The sequence below is a fragment of the Cherax quadricarinatus genome, chromosome 38 (genome assembly GCF_038502225.1).
Source record: "Cherax quadricarinatus isolate ZL_2023a chromosome 38, ASM3850222v1, whole genome shotgun sequence".
In the NCBI taxonomy this organism is placed as follows: domain Eukaryota; kingdom Metazoa; phylum Arthropoda; class Malacostraca; order Decapoda; family Parastacidae; genus Cherax; species Cherax quadricarinatus.
Window position 1 is genome coordinate 3,311,703 of NC_091329.1, and position 21,450 is coordinate 3,333,152.

The 21,450-nt window shown below is 44.7% G+C and overlaps 1 protein-coding gene and 1 long non-coding RNA gene across 4 annotated transcripts in view; one reads left to right on the forward strand and one right to left on the reverse strand.

Moving 5' to 3' along the window:
- Positions 1–21,450, reverse strand: part of LOC138853723 (uncharacterized) — a 78,429-nt gene that overhangs the window by 26,769 nt on the left and 30,210 nt on the right. The gene's annotated exons all lie outside the window — the stretch shown is intronic.
- Positions 6,008–21,450, forward strand: part of LOC128692990 (golgin subfamily A member 6-like protein 7) — a 35,872-nt gene continuing 20,429 nt past the window's right edge. The window contains exons 1-2 of one of the 2 annotated variants that reach the window (XM_053782421.2): positions 6,008–6,313; positions 12,945–12,989. In XM_053782421.2, coding sequence (XP_053638396.1) covers positions 6,235–6,313; positions 12,945–12,989 — 124 coding nt within the window. In that variant the 5' untranslated portion in view covers positions 6,008–6,234. The remainder of the gene's footprint in view (positions 6,314–12,944; positions 12,990–21,450) is intronic. The other variant, XM_053782422.2, reaches the window with a different exon arrangement.

The window sequence follows — 21,450 nt, forward strand, 5'->3', positions numbered from 1 at the left end:
GCGGGTCATCATCTGACTAAGACCCGCGTCAGGAAACATTTGTCCTGTTTCCTGACGAACCTTACCTAACCTAACCTAACACGTTACATAGCGTATAAATATGCCTTTGTTACTAGTTCACTCAGAGGGTCCCTCAAGGCTTAACGCCATAGTAATACGTACTAATAGTACGTAATAATAATCACTCTTGGGCATATTAAATGTCTTATTTTATGTTAATATAGACATTTTCATTAATCCATCTATATTTTCTTCAAAATTATGTAAGAAACACGTTACGCAGCATATAAACATGCAATGTTTATATGCAGTGGAGGGTAAACATTACGTTTTCTCTGGTCCAGCATTAGAGAAAACTGTATGAATCTGCATTGGCCCAGTAACCGCCCTTTATACATAAACGTTTGTTTACAATTCTTCGCATGAATTATTCATTACTTCTCCTTTTGTTTATGATGGCATCTTAAATTCAGTGAACATGGAATGTCGATAGCAACATATGGCTGCAGGCCACAGTGTATGTAGCCAGTAGGTACACACTGGAATGTAGTCTGCCTGGGACTACAAATAAATACTACTCACCAAGAAGAGTCTTCAGTTAAGATATGTAGTGTTCACTTATCATTAAGTCATTTATGTTCATTTCTCATTATTTTCTGTATGAAAAATTAGTTATTCTCTATAAAATGTATTTTTTGTTAATACTTTTGGGTGTCTGAAATGGATTAATTGGATTTACATTATTTCTTATGGGAAATATTGCTTCAGTTTTCAGCCATTTTGGATTTTGGCCAACCTTCTGGAACAGATTTATTACGAAAATTGGGGGTCTACTGTAGTTTATTAATATACATTTGCTTCCCCTCCAGAACACAACAACTTTTTAGTATTAATAATAATAGACTTTTAAAGTATTGCGACACTTAGTTCTATAAATGGTGGCCGCTAACACCTTTATTCTTTCATCCACACCCACCTCCCTCACACCCACCTCCCTCACACCCACCTCCCTCACACCCACCTCCCTCACACCCACCTCCCTCACACCCACCTCCCTCACACCCACCTCCCTCATAGCCCAAGACGTATAAATAAAATCAGTGACCACATACGCAACCGCATTCACCACCATCTGACTCATCCCACCTATATCTAAACTTAACACCCTTAACACCTGTAACCCTTCCCCACCCACTAACCTAACTACCCTACCTAACCATACCCTCACAGCTTCTAAACAATTACAAAAATACACCGCATGAAAAATAGTCTCCGAACATCCACACGCTTTGCACTCCCCACCCTCCCTTAGTCTCCTATTAAATAACACAACACCAGACGGCAAGATTCCATGTAGAAACCTAAACATTACCTCCCTTACACCTGGTTTAATACGCAATTGCCGTAAACATTTCCAGATATTCCCCCACGTATACATGGGGTATGCCCCCTCAACTCCCGCCACCACAGACCCGCCCCCCACCCTCTCAAGAATCCTCAATTTAAGGCGCTTCGGATCCCTCACCGTCATTAAAACCCTCAACATGGCCCCACCATCGTTGCATATCCATACGCAGTTTTTCTAGCCCCCCTCTCCTCGCCCCCACCTCCCTCAAATACCCTCGTTTTAGATACACACTCATCATACGCTTTTCTAAAGGTATAAGCCCCAGCCCCCCGTGGCTAACGGGAAGCATCACCACCCCTCTACTTAGCCAGTCACAACCCGATCCCCATATAAATCTGAAAATCCCATGTTGCAACCGTTGCACCTCTCACCGCCTCAGTGGGTATATTGCCACCACGTGCCATATCTTACTATACAACAGGACGTTCATCACAATGACCCTCTGATGCAACGTTAGCTGCGCCGTCCTCAAACCACCCAATCTTTTCAATACCCCATCCACAGTGCGCATCGAATTTACCTCTTGTGCGACCCTATCATTCTTAGCGTACACTATCCCACAAATCAATAGCTGATCCACCACACACCACCCGCGCCCTACAGTCCCACCTCTATTTACGTTATTGCCTAGGTCCATATACTTAGACTTTGCCACATTAATTTCCATCCCAATAGCCTCGCCAAACACATCTACCGCCTTTCCTACCTTGTGTAAATCCTTCTCATCCCTCACCAATACAGTTGTGTCATCCACATAACCCACAATCCCCGGCTGACCCTCTCGTTCATTACTAACCCCTCCACTTGCGATACTCCACCTAACTGCCCTATAAAAGGGATCCTGGAGGCACGCAAACAATATTTGCGATAGAGGGCAACCCTGTCGCAAACCCCTTCCCATCTGAATGTTAACACCTAGCCTTCCATTAACCTGTACTCTCACAGATGCTCCCTGATACAATGTTTTCGCCCAAGATATAATTTCCTTCCCGAATCCCTGCCAACGCATGAACCTCCATAATGCATCCCTCTCCACACTATCGTAAGCAGCTCGCCAATCCAATGCCAACACACCCCCACCCCCCAACTCCCCCCTCTGTTCTATAAAACTTCTAAGAACTCCATGCCCTTCATACATTGTCCTACCCGGTACCCCATATTGTCCTCTGTCAATTACGTTACCTATCACCTTTTTTATTCTATTCCCTAATATCCGTGCAAATAACTTATAATCGCCACACATAAGCGATATTGCTCGGTAATCCTCTACCGTAGTCTGTCCACCTTTCGGAACTAATACCACGACAGCAGTCCTTTGCTGCTCCCCCATTTCCCCATCATCCTTCATTACATTGAATAACCTAACTAAAAATCCTCTCAATACTTCCCAATTCCTAACGTAAAAATCATTAGGCAACCCATCTACACCTGGCGCCTTACCTAAACTTGCACCAGACAAAGCGTGCGAAATCTCACTTTCCGTGATCGGACCGTCTAATGTTACCCTATCTATACCATCAATCTCACATTGCACGAAATCTCCCATTTCCTTTAAAGCCTCATCTTGAATACCTCCGTTTTGTGCATATGACCTAAACCATGCATCTAGATAACCACTCATACCCTCTGTCGTCACTAATACCTGCCCCTCTCTATACCCTTCCATCCCCACATGAACAGTTAATCCCATCATCTCCGTCGCCACTCTTCTCTTACGCTGTCTCCTCAACACGCATGCTGAAGGCCTGTCACCCCATAACACCTCTTCCAGCCCACCCAAAACTCGCGTGCCATCAAATCTTTCATTTTGCAAATCCCTGATACACTCCTTTAATCCCTCAATATCGTCCACCGGATAACTAGCACTCCCACGCTCGTAGCAAGCTCTCAACTGCCCCTCAAGATAAGATTGGTACCCATACTTCAACCTGTTATATTCCCTCCCACTACAAATATAAAATTCCTTAATACGAGATTTCGCCACAGAGTCCCACCAACTAACCAGTTCACTATTCCCAGGCGCCTCCGCCCCACAATTGAACAAATGACTGTCGAGACTCTTCTTCCTGCAACAACTTTACATTCAACTTCCAAAACCCCTTACACCTTCTTGGCAACCCCTCCCAACCTATATCCACCAAAACACCCCTGTGATCAGAAAATACTACGTCCATTACCCTCACACTATGTATTACGACTGTCCTAGGCACGTATAATCGATCGAGCCTAGCCGCATACCCACGCTTAATAAATGTGTGCTCCACCACCTCACCTCCCTCAACATCTGTCAATCCTACCCCGGATAACAATTCTCCCAATATCCTCAAACAATACCCTGCCCCCCTCGGTTCAACATCCTTACTCCTTATCACACAGTTCCAGTCACCTCCTATCACAGCAACCCCCGGCAATCCACGCAAATAATATACCAGAACGTCCCTCACGAATTTATTCTTTATTCTCACATCTCCCTCTGCTGGGCCATACACACACACCAACGTCATCTGTACCTGACCCCATAACCCATCCACACGAATCACCCTCCCCTCTCCCCCCTCACTATGCCTGACAACCAACGGGCTAGTTTCTTTCACCAAAATGGCCACACCTCCTTTCAATCTGACTGCATGCTCAACATACACATTATACCCATCCACCTTCAACTCATAACCCGGTCTATAATTGTGTTCCTGCAAGAACACAACGTCAACATCATGACGCACCAAATATTCCCTAAACCACTCACACTTTCTCTGAGACCTCAAGCTATTGATGTTCAATGTCAGGCACTTAAAACCGACAAAGGGGGTTTCCCTCTTGACACTACCGACTTATCACCTGATCGTTTCATTGCACCTTTTTCCCTCCCCTCCCCCCCTTTCTGGCCACCCTTACGCAACCCCTGCCCCTGGGCGCCACTTGAACCTATCCTCATGGCTTCCGCCCATGTTTTCTTCCCAGGTCGTTATGCGGGCGTAAGCACGTCGTCGGAATCAGAAAGCACTGCTGCGTGCTTTCGCGTCGTACCCTCGACCTGCATCAAGTCATCCAGCTCAGTGCCATGATGAACCTCCACCTCCACAGTTCTCACCAACTGGGCATCCTTACGACACACTTCAGGCCGGGCTGGCATCACCACGCCCTCCTCAACTGCAGACCCATGATCCAGGTCTGTACCAACATCCTGACAAGGACTCTCATTACCCAAAATGTTCTCAAACGTCGACACTATCGTCTTTTCCGCGTCGCTACCATTCGCTTCCGCGATGACCTCGTCCAGCACTTGTACAACGTCCAGGGAAGTGATGTCGTCCCCCCGAGTAGCCCCTGCCATCTCCTTTTCTTCGGCCCTCTCAACCTCCTCACTCCATGTCAAACTCTGCTGAGGCAGAGTCGAAAACAGTTGATCTTGATCCTCTCTCCTTTCCTCCACATCTCGTCGTTGCTGCTGGTCCTTATCACCACGTCTTCTTTCACATTGCGCAGCCAGGTGATCATACGACCCGCACAAACGGCAAGTGCTTCGCTGCCCAGCGTATGTTACAAAAACCTGAGTCCTGAAATCTTCCATCACCACGTACGATGGAATTGGATGTCTGAGCGTCATCTTGACAGAGAATGCACCCTCAGGTATCCCCATATACGGGCCAGCTGACCACCTTTCTGCAGTGATCGTATGTATTGTGCCGTATTTACACATAATGAACCGGATGTCAGATGCATCCGCCTCGAACGGCACATTCCTGATCTTAACCCATGTGTAATAGCTGGACACATCATGCAGCCTCACCGTCACAGCATGATTAACTGGTATGGCCACCTCTTGAAACTTATTCACAACTGCCTCATACACAGTCGCCGAACTAAATTTTACAAAAATCCTCTTCGTACCGTTCAGTGCCAGTCCACAAATCTCCTCATTAGCTATTCCGTAGGTATCTCTGATGATTGCAGGCAAAAGCAACTCCATTGATGGCCCCGTTACAGCTCCACTGGTTAATACAATGCAGACTGTATTTACCCTGCGCCATGTTGGTGAAAATAATACTGCCACCAGACAACTCCAGGGGGCAGCAGCAGCACACGTCCTCTCCACTCAAGGGTTGAAAGACGAATGTGACTCTACTGATCGGCTTCAAACCTTCAATACTGATGTGCGTTACTTAAAGCTTCAAATTATTATTCCTGAGCCTTTTAAAGTTGTTAATGTATAACTCCTGGGCATTGTGAGTGACACTGTCTTACAGATGGTTAACTTATCAATACGTAGGCAGTGTGCCTTTAACACTAAGTACAGTCTACCGCAATATTTAATACAGAATATAATAAACCTAACCTTCCCTTGGATAAAAACTATATACCCTCTCGTTACCCCAGTAGCTTATGACCAGTACAGGTTTAGCGCTTCCCCATGAATATAAAAAGTTACCATTGTGAAGGGAAATGGGTGGGCAGTGGAAACAGCGAGTCTGAACGTGGCTATATGTGTATGTATTATGTAGCAATTGGCTGATGACGTGTAAAACACCTGTGTGTTCCTTACACCTGTGCTGCGTCTCGGCTACAGGTGTTTACGTGCCAGAAATAAACTAAAATCACTTAGAATAGGAAACTACCGACTGATGAGTGCAGCTACGTAAAGCTGTACGTTAAACAATTGAGGCAAAGCCTTGACAAGACCACTAGACGTTATCTACACTGCCTGTTACACGCTAGGGAGATCAAGTGGGGGTAACAGGAAGGGGGTGAAAGTGGTGGCAACAAGTGACTTAGAGGTGTGTCTGTGTGTATGCGGGTGTTGGTTGTGACAACAGCAACAACTGGTGATGCCTGAGGCAGGCAGCAAGTCTCTCCTAGTGCAAGACTCAACACAACACAAGACCTGGATCACCTTCCCCACATTACGTAAGTTACACCTCAATTACCACATAGCAGTTATCAGTCAAGAATATTTTAACCCCTAAAACAGGGATTAAACTTTTAACATACACTCAGACACACACCTTTCTGTCTATATTAGCTACATGTGACGTACTGAAATATTCTTATATTAAACAGGTAGCAATAAATCCGTAGGGCTCATTCAGCGCCTGGGGAATTATCTGATATTAATGGAAGTAAAACTGTCATACACGTCATACAACCTGACCAGTTTTAAAACCTTGGTGACCTCACCTACCCAACCAACCCGACAAAAAATAACAAATTTATTACATTACTAGTACACTGTGCATTATTATTATTGTATTATTATTATGTATTATTATTATTGCTTTTTATGTTCGAACCCATATTTTATTAAAATCTTAGGAATTTTAAATCTTGTCACATAATACCATTTACAATGGATACGTGTAACAAATATAAGAATAATTCGCACCTTAAGATAAATATATTGAAGACGACAGGAATTTTGATTATATCGTTTGCCTTTAAAATTGATTTTAACATTTTTCATAGGCAGTAAATGTTTCGTAAGCGCTTAGCTTACTGTATACAGCTATTACATAATATAGCCCTGAATACAACGCCTAGGTGGTGGGGTAAGTGGTGGTAATTAGGTGTGATCCGAGGAAGGGAAGATCAGCTCAAATTGATTAGATCAAGAGCCCTTTCGGTGGTGGGATAGTTCAATATTTTCACTCGTGTATAGTGGAATTCCTGCGTGGAAGCTTTAGTTAGCGTGTTGAGTGCGTTACTAGGAGCGACACTGTGGCTGTGTACTGTATCGTCCTGTACTTGGTGACACGTGGCTGTATACTGTGTCGTCCTGTACTGGGTGACAAGTAGCAGTGTATTGTATCGTCCTGTACTGGGTGACAAGTAGCAGTGTATTGTATCGTCCTGTACTGGGTGACAAGTAGCAGTGTATTGTATCGTCCTGTACTGGATGACAAGTAGCAGTGTATTGTATCGTCCTGTACTGGGTGACAAGTAGCAGTGTATTGTATCGTCCTGTACTGGGTGACAAGTAGCAGTGTATTGTATCGTCCTGTACTGGGTGACAAGTAGCAGTGTATTGTATCGTCCTGTACTGGGTGACAAGTAGCAGTGTATTGTATCGTCCTGTACTGGGTGACAAGTAGCAGTGTATTGTATCGTCCTGTACTGGGTGACAAGTAGCAGTGTATTGTATCGTCCTGTACTGGGTGACAAGTAGCAGTGTATTGTATCGTCCTGTACTGGGTGACAAGTAGCAGTGTATTGTATCGTCCTGTACTGGGTGACAAGTAGCAGTGTATTGTATCGTCCTGTACTGGGTGACAAGTAGCAGTGTATTGTATCGTCCTGTACTGGGTGACAAGTAGCAGTGTATTGAATCGTCCTGTACTGGGTGACAAGTAGCAGTGTATTGTATCGTCCTGTACTGGGTGACAAGTAGCAGTGTATTGTATCGTCCTGTACTGGGTGACAAGTAGCAGTGTATTGTATCGTCCTGTACTGGGTGACAAGTAGCAGTGTATTGTATCGTCCTGTACTGGGTGACAAGTAGCAGTGTATTGTATCGTCCTGTACTGGGTGACAAGTAGCAGTGTATTGTATCGTCCTGTACTGGGTGACAAGTAGCAGTGTATTGTATCGTCCTGTACTGGGTGACAAGTAGCAGTGTATTGTATCGTCCTGTACTGGGTGACAAGTAGCAGTGTATTGTATCGTCCTGTACTGGGTGACAAGTAGCAGTGTATTGTATCGTCCTGTACTGGGTGACAAGTAGCAGTGTATTGTATTGTCCTGTACTGGGTGACAAGTAGCAGTGTATTGTATCGTCCTGTACTGGGTGACAAGTAGCAGTGTATTGTATCGTCCTGTACTGGGTGACAAGTAGCAGTGTATTGTATCGTCCTGTACTGGGTGACAAGTAGCAGTGTATTGTATCGTCCTGTACTGGGTGACAAGTAGCAGTGTATTGTATCGTCCTGTACTGGGTGACACGTAGCAGTGTATTGTATCGTCCTGTACTGGGTGACACGTAGCGGCGTATTGTATCGTCCTGTACTGACACGTGGCGGTGCACTGTGCCATCCTGTACTGGGTGACACGCAGCACTGTGCCATCCTGTACTGGGTGACACGCAGCACTGTACTGCATTTTGTACAGGAGGATAAGTAGCACTGAACTGTACTCATCTGTTTGTGGTTGCAGGGGTCGATTCACAGCTCCTGACTCAGTTCGTCGTCCTGTGCTGAGGGCGACACATGTCCGCGTAACGATGTTTCTGTCCTAAATAACGCTGTCAATGACTGCTCTAGTCACGAACCCCTTTAAAATACCCTAATGAATCATAAAACACGCTAGTGCTACTCGTAAAGCACCTCTAAAATCCTCCAGAACCTTCCTAAAGCATCCTAGTTCCCGATAAAGCTACCCAGGACATCCCTAAAACACCCTATCTCCCGATAAAGCGGTCCAGAGCCTCCATAAAACCTCCGCAAAGTGCATTAAAGCCCGATAAAGCACCCAAAAAAACCTTGGGGCAATTTCCTAAATCTTCCCTTACATCCCCATCTTAAACATTTTTAACCACCCATTATACGTTTGTTTGTGCTGGGAAGATGGGTGTACACACCACCACCAGTGTTGGTGGATGATGGTGAAGGCACAGCACCAGCAGGAGTGGGGAATGTCCCGTGGCTCTGTTGACAGCGCACTCGACTCACACACTAAGTGTCCGTGGTTCTATCCCCGGCGTGGGTGGAAATCTTGAGCATGTTTCCTTACACTTTCTGGCCTTGTTCACCTAGCAAGCAAGTAGGTATCTGGGTGTTAGTCCACTGGTGTGGGTGGCATCCTGGAGGGACAAAATTAAAGGACCACAATGGAAATAAGACGCCACTGGGTGGCTATCCCTCCCCTGGGTTAAAAATCCGAGCAAATCTTACTTCTTATCTTATGGTGAGGAACTCATCACTGTTGTGGGGGTGAGTAATGTCAAAACAGAATTATCAAATGTGTTGGTGAGGAAACGGCGTTACCAGTGATGGTGGAGGAATCACCGCCAGTGGTGGTGGGGCAACACAAGCTCTATCAACAGTGTTTTTCAGATGGTGTGTAGATAGGGAGATAACCAAGATTAAACGATAAGACGCAATAGTTGACAAGCGAGTTGGTCAATGCTTTCCCAGAACACTCAAAGGTTTTCTCTAGTCACTGTTGTCTGGTCTAGGACCAGGCCGCGGGGGCGGTGATCCTTGGAAGAGACCATAGGTATTGTTTAAGGACTTTAAAGAGAAATTCAGTGAGTCTAACCTAGTTTCCATCAAATAGGAATCTATAGGGAGCCCCACCACACTGAAGCCAGGTCATGAACCTGGCCAAGGGGGCGCTGACCCCCGAACACCCTCCAGGTATACCCCCACAACCAAAACATTACTCCCACATGCGTATCTTTACTAAGAAATGTTTCGCCCACCAGGGAACTTTATCAATTTGATACAGATATAAAAACAAAACCATTTATAGTGAAGCCAGTGGAATGAGTGGGGAGATGCAGCAGCTGTAGACGTGGCTACATGTGGGTGGGGCCCAGTAGTAGAAGATCCGGATCATAAGGTGGGCCAGAGATTTATCAATGGATTTGTAGAAGATATTCAATGTACCAGGATTCTACGGCGTTACTGTGTCTCACAAGTTCTTTCAGAGCATAAGTATGTAATACTTACATATGAATAAAACATATGTGGAACACCTCGGTATATTACTGAGAGATGTTTCGTTCACCAGGGGCTTTAATAATCTAATACAGAGACAATTCTTGGCCTACCTTATAAACATGACTTAACTTCCATTAGCGGTCCCTGCCCACATGTGACCACATCTGCTACTGCTGTACCACTCCAATTCTGCTAGCTCTACTTTAAAACTGTGTTCTTGCCTCTGTTAAACTAGTACAGAGCCCTAGTGGGCGAAACATATCTTAGCAAAGTTGTTGCACATTGTGGTTGCACAATGTGTTGCACATTGTGACAAGCTAAGAGTACCTTACATTTTATTCGGCGTATGTCACACACCCATACAGGTATGCTCTCCTGACCAGTTAACCAGATGCTAAGAGTATAATGAGCAGGGGCCCCCTTGTTATGCTAGCATCTTGGTTCAACCAGTCAGTGGCAAGGAAGCCCGCCAAAGTTGTGAAGCGATGTGGTACACTTTTGAATCAACATTGGCAGACTTACCATCAAGTCTGCTCGAAGGCAGTTCTCACCGTGTCGCTTGCATGCATTGCCTTTCTCTATATATCCTTTGTAAATATTGTACATATAAGTGCTTGATTTTTGGTGAAGGAAATATATACAAGTATTTACTCTCCACTGCCTTTTGCTCGTTTCTCGTTTCTACCTTGGTTATCGTGCTACAACCAGGTGTGCAGGCCACTAGACTATACACCCCTGTTCGTAATACACATGTATTATATACCGCTGATTTAATGTTATCCCTCACTACAAAATCTACCCACCACCTGAGATTGCAGGGGTCGAGTCCAAGCTCCTGTGTGTTTACCTGGAGTTTACCTGGAGAGAGTTCCGGGGGTCAACGCCCCCGCGGCCCGGTCTGTGACCAGGCCTCCTGGTGGATCAGAGCCTGATCAACCGGGCTGTTGCTGCTGGCTGCACGCAAACCAACGTACGAGCCACAGCCCGGCTGATCAGGAACTGACTTTAGGTGCTTGTCCAGTGCTTGTGTGTGTGTGTGTGTGTGTGTGTGTGTGTGTGTGTGTGTGTGTGTGTGTGTGTTTGTGTGTTAGTTACCATTTTGTCCTAGGCACATGTCGATTAGACACTAGGCCTGTTGTATTTGCGAGTGTGTGTGTGTGTGTGTATGAGTGTGTGTGTGTGTATGAGTGGGTGTGTGTGTGTACTCACCTATTTGTACTCACCTATTTGTGGTTGCAGGGGTCGAGTCTTAGCTCCTGGCCCCGCCTCTTCACCGGTTGCTCTTCACCGGTATGAGTGTGTGTGTGTGTATGAGTTTGTGTATGTGTGTGTGTGTGTGTGTATGTGTGTGTGTGTGAATTTGTATATGTATGGTGTGTGTGTGTGTGTGTGTGTGTGTATGTGAATTTGTATGTGTGTGTGTGACTCAATCAATATTTGCACCAATAACTCACTACAGTTGTGACCGGGTGTGGAAGTGTGAATTGCTTATTACTCTATAATTTGTTCATGATTGTAGCCATGTATAAACGTAAGTAACCATTCTTACAGGATTCATTACCATCACAACTTTGGGGCCCAGTCCCTGGACCCATTACGTACCTCTGTAATCTGTAAATACCTTTGTAACTTGTCATGATTGTGACTAGACCTACCCGGAGTTCATTACCTTTGTAATTTGTGAGTTCATTACCTTTGTAAATTGTGAATTCATTACCTCTGTAACTTGCTCAGCTATCAAAACTTTGGAGTCCAGTCCCTGGACCCATTATGTACCTCTGTAATCTTTTGACTACCGCCCACAGGATGGGTATGGGGTGCATAATAAACATATTAAACTAACTAACACCTGAACACAATATAACCCCCACCACAATATCTCCCACCCCATACCAAGGCAGTACGACCACCACAATAACTCAACCCACAACCACAAGAGCCACCACCACAAAACTTCTGATGTATGCGAAACACAAACCTCCACTACAAAGGAACACGCTGAAGGCCACCACATTAACATAGTTAATAAAGCTGTACACTTGATTAACAACCAGGTATACATGCATTTTCAGTGCATACACATTTAAACGTTTCATACACTCATCAGAATATGCATTAAGTCAGAGTTATCTTACAGTATTAAACCTGGAAGGTAGAGAGAATATTTATATACAACACACACATTTTACCTTCTTAAACGGAACAAAGAAAATAAAGCTGAGCAAAAGAGAAAAGAATTTAGACATGAAATTTCAAAACAAGAGGAAAGGTCTGGCTGAAATAGAGAGCCGTCTAAACAAGCCATGTATTATTATATTTATGAGGAAGTGCTGAGCCCGTAAGGAGCGGGTACATAGCCAGGAAAATAGGTAACAATGATAGATACGAGGAAGGGCAGCTCCTGTTACTTGGATAGAGTCCTTCACACGGTAGATGATGATAAGGAGTTTGAGGTAATCAGTCCCTCAGTCTGGAGTCGATGTACTCAGTCCATCCATCTTGAGAATAGTACAGCACATGCGCAATGCTATGCTTTTCTCACGATTGATGGACTGAACACATCGACTCCAGGCTGAGGGACTGATTACCCCAAACTCTTCCTCATCTTTCACCGTTCTGTCCTGTAACGGACAGAGAAAGTCACTGGTTGGCGAAACGTTTTCGTAATAAAGATTCCCAAATGTTGCACAAGTGTCTCATTCTTCAACGTGTCGCTTTTCTAAACCATTTACGCCAGACCTTCACCACCTCCAAGACAACGCTGCAGGAGGAAGCTGTGTTAAAAGAAGCAGTGTGCTCGCTCAAGCAGAAAGTTACTGTGTTCTTTTGTATTTTGTATAAAGTGTAATAATTCACGCCTCATTTTTCGTCTTTTTTTTTTACAGTGTACGAAAAGTTGGGCAAGACGATGAAAATATCAGTGAACAGTGGTGAGTCGCGCTTACATGTACACTGCAATTTCCTATCATTGTGATGGTGAAGGCTTGTCTCTATAAACTTAGTACGTGCTCTATCTTTATCCGCGAGTTTGACTGAGATGGCGATTATATTTGCTTGATTTCTCTTTCCTCCTGTTATTTATCTTCTAAACCAGGAGTCCCCAACCTGTGGCCCCTCTAGAAAATGGATGTGGCCTTCACATTAAATTATGAATTGACTTTTATGTAGGTTCAGCACTGCACAGTGTCGACAGTTATAAAATATTTAAAGCCATTTTACACCAAAACCTTATCGTCATCTCGAGCAACCACCTTTCACTTCTGGTGCGCATGATTTATGTGGATATAACCGGCAACTTCGGCCCTCCTCTACATTAGGCTTTTCAGATTGGCCCTTTCATACTAAAAGATTGGGACTACTGCTTTAAACCAGCTTCTCTTGAAAACATACATACACTGTATACACAGAGAGGTGTATGGCTTTCAGGTATATTTCCTACGAGTTTACTTTAATCCCTATTTAAGAGAATAAAATACTCTTGACTGATAGTGTACAGGTTACATACAGCCTCTGATGTCTTGTGTAGTGGATGGGCTTGAAGCTAAGTAAATCAACACACTGGTGAGGATGCACTGGGAGAAATAAAGCTGGAGACGCTGTTGCAGTCCCTTGGTCGGCTCGAGAGAAAATGTTTGTCAGTGTTAATCTTCCCACACATATCACTGTCAACACAGTAGGCACGTATATCACTGTCAACACAGTAGACACATGTATCACTGTCAACACAGTAGACACATGTATCACTCAACACAGTAGACACGTGTATCACTGTCAACACAGTAGACACGTGTATCACTGTCAACACAGTAGACACGTGTATCGCTGTCAACACAGTAGACACGTATATCACTGTCAACATAGTAGACACGTATATCACTGTCAACACAGTAGACACGTGTATCACTCAACACAGTAGACATGTGTATCACTGTCAACACAGACACGTGTATCACTGTCAACACAGTAGATACGTGCCGCAAAATGCCCTTCTCACACTATACCACTCACTTATTAAACTATACCTCACCTATGCTATTTGTGCTTGGGGATCAACTGCAGCAACACACCTAAATCCAATAATAACCCAACAAAAAGCTGCAGTAAGAATAATCACCAAATCCCATCCCTGGCAACACCCCCCCCCACTCTTCATAGATCTAAACTTACTCCCTGTTCAGTACATCCACACTTACTACTGTGCAATCTACATCTACAGGACCTTAAACTCCAGTATCAACCTTGACCTAAAACGCTTTCTTGATAGTTGTGACAGAACCCACAGGCATAACACCAGACACAAACATCTCTACGACATTCCCCGTGTCCGACTAAACCTTTACAAAAATTCAATGTATGTCAAAGGCCCTAAAATCTGGAACACCCTACCTGAGAACTCTAGAACTGCAGACACATTCATCACCTTCAAAACTGCCATTAGAAAACATCTTATCTCCCTGATACACCCCATCAACTAACTACACGAATACCACCTGGTGGTTCACACTTACACTCACTCACCCATTTGACCATAAACAGAAATATTAATCTCAATCTTAAAGTAATAAATCCTGTGATACTCCAATACTGAAACTATGTACTGTGCCAAAACAGAAGCATTCACATTGCTAAACTCACAAACTAGTATTTAGTCACAGCCATAATACCAACTTACCTCATAATTTGTAATATTTTAAAATTAAGAATTAAACTAAGTCTGCCTGAAATGCCTAGCCATGCTAGGTGTTCTAGTGGTACACTCTGTAATCATTATTTAACTACATGTAAACCACACAATAACCAAATTCTGTAAACTCAGCATTGTAATCCTTATAGAGAATAAACTTTGAATTGAACTGAACACAGTAGACACGTGTATCACTGTCAACACAGCAGACACGTGTATCACTGTCAACACAGCAGACACGTGTATCACTGTCAACACAGCAGACACGTGTATCACTGTCAACACAGCAGACACGTGTATCACTGTCAACACAGCAGACACGTGTATCACTGTCAACACAGCAGACACGTGTATCACTGTCAACACAGCAGACACGTGTGTCACTGTCAACACAGCAGACACGTGTGTCACTGTCAACACAGCAGACACGTGTGTCACTGTCAACACAGCAGACACGTGTGTCACTGTCAACACAGCAGACACGTGTGTCACTGTCAACACAGCAGACACGTGTATCACTGTCAACACAGCAGACACGTGTATCACTGTCAACACAGCAGACACGTGTATCACTGTCAACACAGCAGACACGTGTATCACTGTCAACACAGCAGACACGTGTATCACTGTCAACACAGCAGACACGTGTATCACTGTCAACACAGCAGACACGTGTATCACTGTCAACACAGCAGACACGTGTATCACTGTCAACACAGCAGACACGTGTATCACTGTCAACACAGCAGACACGTGTATCACTGTCAACGCAGCAGACACGTGTATCACTGTCAACACAGCAGACACGTGTATCACTGTCAACGCAGCAGACACGTGTATCACTGTCAACGCAGCAGACACGTGTATCACTGTCAACGCAGCAGACACGTGTATCACTGTCAACACAGCAGACACGTGTATCACTGTCAACACAGTAGACACATGCATCACTGCCGGGAGGTACTTCAGGGATTGGTCCCCAACCTGCACGCTGACACAACAACTTGCTGGAGTGAGAGATACAAGGGACAGTGTGGAACACCCAGTAAAGAGCAGGGAGGTCATGGGTACAACTAAAGAAGTGTCAGCCTCCATGGTTCAACGTTCTTCAACATACTACCAGCAGATATTAGAAATACTGCCAGAACGAAGACAGAAGTTTGCATCTGCTACAAGCTGGACAGTTCCCTCCGACTACCTGGCCGAACAGACAGTCAAAAGAGAAGTCTAACGTCTGGCACGTCTGCCCAAACTGAAGAACCCTCGACATCAGTCACAGGTAAAGCACAACAAGACAGAGCTTATTCTCGAACGCCAGAAGTTACAAGCTACCAAACTTCAAGGTAAACGACCAAAATATCGACGTCTCTAACAGTATAAAAAGCTCGGAGCAGGTAGCAATTATAGTTTGTCTATTCGGCATGCTTAAGTGATCTGGATGCGATGTCGCAATGTTTCAAGGACGCCATTGGAAATAAGCCACTCGATTTTTTTTGGGTTATCCTAGGTAATTTACACGTGTTAGTATGATAATTTGTGTAACTGTGTATATGTACTTCTGCCTAAAACTTAAGTTAGAGGCTAGAGTGCCTGAAATCCCTGGCTGGATGGAAGACTGACATTAATATTAAATACGATAGATTATTTTAAATAATATATGCTACAGCCATGATTGAATATTAGCTGTTCCTCTGCAACTGGAATGGTGTAAATATTGGTATGGTAAAGTAAATAACACTTAGGCACCGTGAATAATTTCATCACCTACTGCATCTAGTGATGATTTACGCCACCGGCGCACCTAACCTCCCAAGGAACACCTCCAGAAATTTGCTGATTGGCTCTGGGACTCGGGCTGCGGCCTAAGTGCCTGAAGTGGCTCGAGTGGAGCACTTTTGAGAGTTGAAAACTTCATACCAGCGATAACACCGGCCCAGACACCACTTGAATAGAAGACGTGCTGTATCCTAACTACAGGGCGTCCGCCACGACTGTAGCTAACTGCTACACCACTTGTGCTGAAGAAGACTCACCGTGCCCCTGCCATAGGGCTGTAAACGGTACATCAACTTGTACAATCTACAACACTCCTTCGGGAGCCACTGCTTCAGCTTCATATCGTTACAGACCATGGAGCTGAACTTGTCTCCAGGCTGAGGGACTGACCACCTCAAATACTGTTTTTCCAAGATTGATGGACTGATTACATCATCTTCATTTCACTACTACGCCTGCTGCCTCTATTTGACTGAAGAAGCCAACTGTGTAGGCGAAAAGTTTCAACAATAGAGAGACCCAACTGTTGCACATGTCTTAATTATCGTACTGGCCGTTCTAACCATCCATCATCTGGCTCCCCACGTTCCCCTGACATCACAACTTCACAATTATTGTGAACGTTTGTGAAGGACTAGGTTTTCCATATGCCAGCAGCTGACGTTGTAACATTGTGTGCTTGAAAAGTTACACCCGGTTGATGACATTAGATGTGTTAGGGGCCACTAGAGGTGTTTACCTGGAGTTTACTTGGAGAGAGTTCCGGGGGTCAACGCCCCCGCGGCCCGGTCTGTGACCAGGCCTACTGGTGGATCAGAGCCTGATCAACCAGGCTGTTACTGCTGGCTGCACGCAAACCAACGTACGAGCCACAGCCCGGCTGGTCAGGAACCGACTTCAGGTGCTTGTCCAGTGCCAGCTTGAAGACTGCCAGGGGTCTGTTGGTAATCCCCCTTATGTATGCTGGGAGGCAGTTGAACAGTCTTGGGCCCCTGACACTTATTGTATGGTCTCTTAACGTGCTAGTGACACCCCTGCTTTTCATTGGGGGGATGTTGCATCGTCTGCCAAGTCTTTTGCTTTCGTAGTGAGTGATTTTCGTGTGCAAGTTCGGTACTAGTCCCTCTAGTATTTTCCAGGTGTATATAATCATGTATCTCTCCCGCCTGCGTTCCAGGGAATACAGGTTTAGGAACCTCAAGCACTCCCAGTAATTGAGGTGTTTTATCTCCGTTATGCGCGCCGTGAAGGTTCTCTGTACATTTTCTAGGTCAGCAATTTCACCTGCCTTGAAAGTTGCTGTTAGAGTGCAGCAATATTCCAGCCTAGATAGAACAAGTGACCTGAAGAGTGTCATCATGGGCTTGGCCTCCCTAGTTTTGAAGGTTCTCATTATCCATCCTGTCATTTTTCTAGCAGATGCGATTGATACAATGTTATGGTCCTTGAAGGTGAGATCCTCCGACATGATCACTTCCCGGTCTTCGACGTTGGTGTTTCGCTCTATTTTGTGGCCAGAATTTGTTTTGTACTCTGATGAAGATTTAATTTCCTCGTGTTTACCATATCTGAGTAATTGAAATTTCTCATCGTTGAACTTTATATTGTTTTCTGCAGCCCACTGAAAGATTTGGTTGATGTCCGCCTGGAGCCTTGCAGTGTCTGCAATGGAAGACACTGTCATGCAGATTCGGGTGTCATCTGCAAAGAAAGACACGGTGCTGTGGCTGACATCCTTGTCTATGTCAGATATGAGGATGAGGAACAAGATGGGAGCGAGTACTGTGCCTTGTGGAACAGAGCTTTTCACCGTAGCTGCCTCGGACTTTACTCTGTTGACTACTACTCTCTGTGTTCTGTTAGTGAGGAAATTATAGATCCATCGACCGACTTTTCCTGTTATTCCTTTAGCACGCATTTTGTGCGCTATTACGCCATGGTCACACTTGTCGAAGGCTTTTGCAAAGTCTGTATATATTACATCTGCATTCTTTTTGTCTTCTAGTGCATCTAGGATCTTGTCGTAGTGATCCAATAGTTGAGACAGACAGGAACGACCTGTTCTAAACCCATGTTGCCCTGGGTTGTGTAACTGATGGGTTTCTAGATGGGTGGTGATCTTGCTTCTTAGGACCCTTTCAAAGATTTTTATGATATGGGATGTTAGTGCTATCGGTCTGTAGTTCTTTGCTGTTGCTTTACTGCCCCCTTTGTGGAGTGGGGCTATGTCTGTTGTTTTTAGTAACTGTGGGACGACCCCCGTGTCCACGCTCCCTCTCCATAGGATGGTAAAGGCTCGTGATAGGGGCTTCTTGCAGTTCTTGATGAACACGGAGTCTGGCCCTGGGGCAGAGTGCATGGGCATGTCATTTATCGCCTGTTCGAAGTCATTTGGCGTCAGGATAACATCGGATAGGCTTGTGTTAACCAAATTCTGTGGCTCTCCCATAAAAAATTCATTTTGATCTTCGACTCTCAGTCTGGTTAGCGGCTTGCTAAAAACCGAGTCATATTGGGACTTGAGTAGCTCGCTCATTTCTTTGCTGTCATCTGTGTAGGACCCATCTTGTTTAAGTAGGGGCCCAATACTGGACGTTGTTCTCGACTTTGATTTGGCATAGAAGAAATGCTTTGGGTTTCTTTCGATTTCATTTATGGCTTTTAGTTCTTCCCGCGATTCCTGACTCCTATAAGATTCCTTTAGCTTAAGTTCGATGCTTGCTATTTCTCTGACCAGTGTCTCCCTACGCATTTCAGATATATTGACCTCTTTTAGCCGCTCTGTTATTCTTTTCCGTCGCGTGTAAAGGGAGCGCCTGTCTCTTTCTATTTTACATCTACTCCTCTTTTTTCTTAGAGGAATAAGCCTTGTGCATACATCGAGTGCCACCAAGTTAATCTGTTCTAGGCATAAGTTGGGGTCTGTGTTGCTTAGTATATCTTCCCAGCTTATATCGGTTAGGACTTGGTTTACTTGGTCCCACTTTATGTTTTTGTTATTGAAGTTGAATTTGGTGAATGCTCCCTCGTGACTAATCTCATTATGTCGGTCTGGGGCTCCACGCATACATGTCTGAACCTCAATTATGTTGTGATCTGAGTATATTGTTTTTGATATGGTGACATTTCTTATCAGATCATCATTGTTAGTGAAGATGAGGTCTAGTGTATTCTCCAGTCTAGTAGGCTCTATTATTTGCTGGTTTAAATTGAATTTTGTGCAGAGATTTAAAAGCTCGTGTGAGTGTGAGTTTTCATCAGAGCTGCCTCCTGGTGTTATTACTGCAACAATATTATTTGCTATATTCCTCCATTTTAGGTGCCTTAAGTTGAAATCCCCCAGGAGCAAGATGTTGGGTGCAGGAGCTGGAAGATTTTCCAGACAGTGGTCAATGTGGTCAGTGTATATCTTGAGGTTGCTAACATTAGCTGTGTTAGGGGACACTAGAGGTGTGCATGTTGAGGTTGCTGACATTAGACAATTGTGATGATGTATAATACTGAGTTCTGATATCGTATACAGAAAACTGTATTTTCATATCGGTTTTCATTTATGTAAAATAAATTAAATCTTAAAAAGACTTTGTGAGCATCCTCCAGTCTGGATAAGATTATTATTATTAAGGTAATTAGGGAGATCCGGTCCTCATGCAAGTTTGACATTAATATATTCCTAAAACTATTCAAGATTAGTTTGGTTTTGTCATGGACATTCTTTTTATGTTGCTAGTTAGTTTTTTTTAGTTTAATATGTTTATTATGCACCCCATACCCATCCTGTGGGCGGTAGTCAAAAGATTACAGAGGTACATAATTGGTCCAAGGACTGGACTCCAAAGTTTTGATAGCTGAGCAAGTTACAAAGGTAATGAACTAGATCTGGGCATAATCATGACCAAGTTACAAAGGTAATGAGCTCCAGGTAGAGCTGGTCACACTCATGAATAATTGCAAAGGTAATGAATCATAAACACATTAATCATGAGAATTTACAAAGGTAATGAGCTCCAGGTAGAGCTGGTCAAAATCATGACAAGTTTCAAAGGTAATGAATGATAAACACGTTATCACATGATTACAATCATAGACAAATTACAGAGTAATGAGCAGTTAACAAACATAGCAGGGAATTTATCCATTGCCCCAACAACAGATGTTGCTAGGTGCCTGTCTCTCCTCGGCAGACAGCCATTGCAAACAGCAGCAAGTTGCCCCGGGATCTGCTGCTTGCACGAGCACCATCGACCCTCCCCAAGAGGTCCAAGAAGCCAGTGACTCCGTTAGCAGCCCGATGGAGAGCTGCCCTAGGGACATGTCAGCGTCCTGGTGGACGCCAAGTTGATTGAAGATCCCAGGCCCTCGTGCGCACGGATGTTGAAGCTTGAGGAACTGAGCACACACTGCCTGTGGCACACCTGGCAGCTTCCTCGCGGTCGAACTCCACGATGCTGTCCCTGTAGTGGAAGTTCCTGTGAGCCCGGCACTCCCTGTGGCTGCAGTACCATCGCTGACATCGTGGGTTAGGGGAGAAGTACCCTCTACAGATGGGGTGGCGCTGGGAGTTGGGTGGGTGAGGCGGGGGTCGGGCAGGGGTGAGGCGTTATGAGAGGGTCACTGTTTACTACACACGCCCTCCCCCTCCCCCCCAGCGGAGAGGGGGGGAGGCGCTGACTGGTCCTGACTCGACAACACCAAATCCTCTGAAACTGCACAACACTTCAACTATTTACGCTGAAACGATGCACTGGGATGTCCGTTCGCTGCTCTGGTATCTTCTCAAAGCATGTTGTGTATGTTGTGCAAATTTAAGAAAGGTAACTTAACCTTACTCTGCCAGCGGTAGATATGGGACTGACACGCCGCCTTTTGTTTACATTCAACTTGCTTTTGTTTACGTTCGTTGTGACTGGCCAGGAACGTCAATACTAACC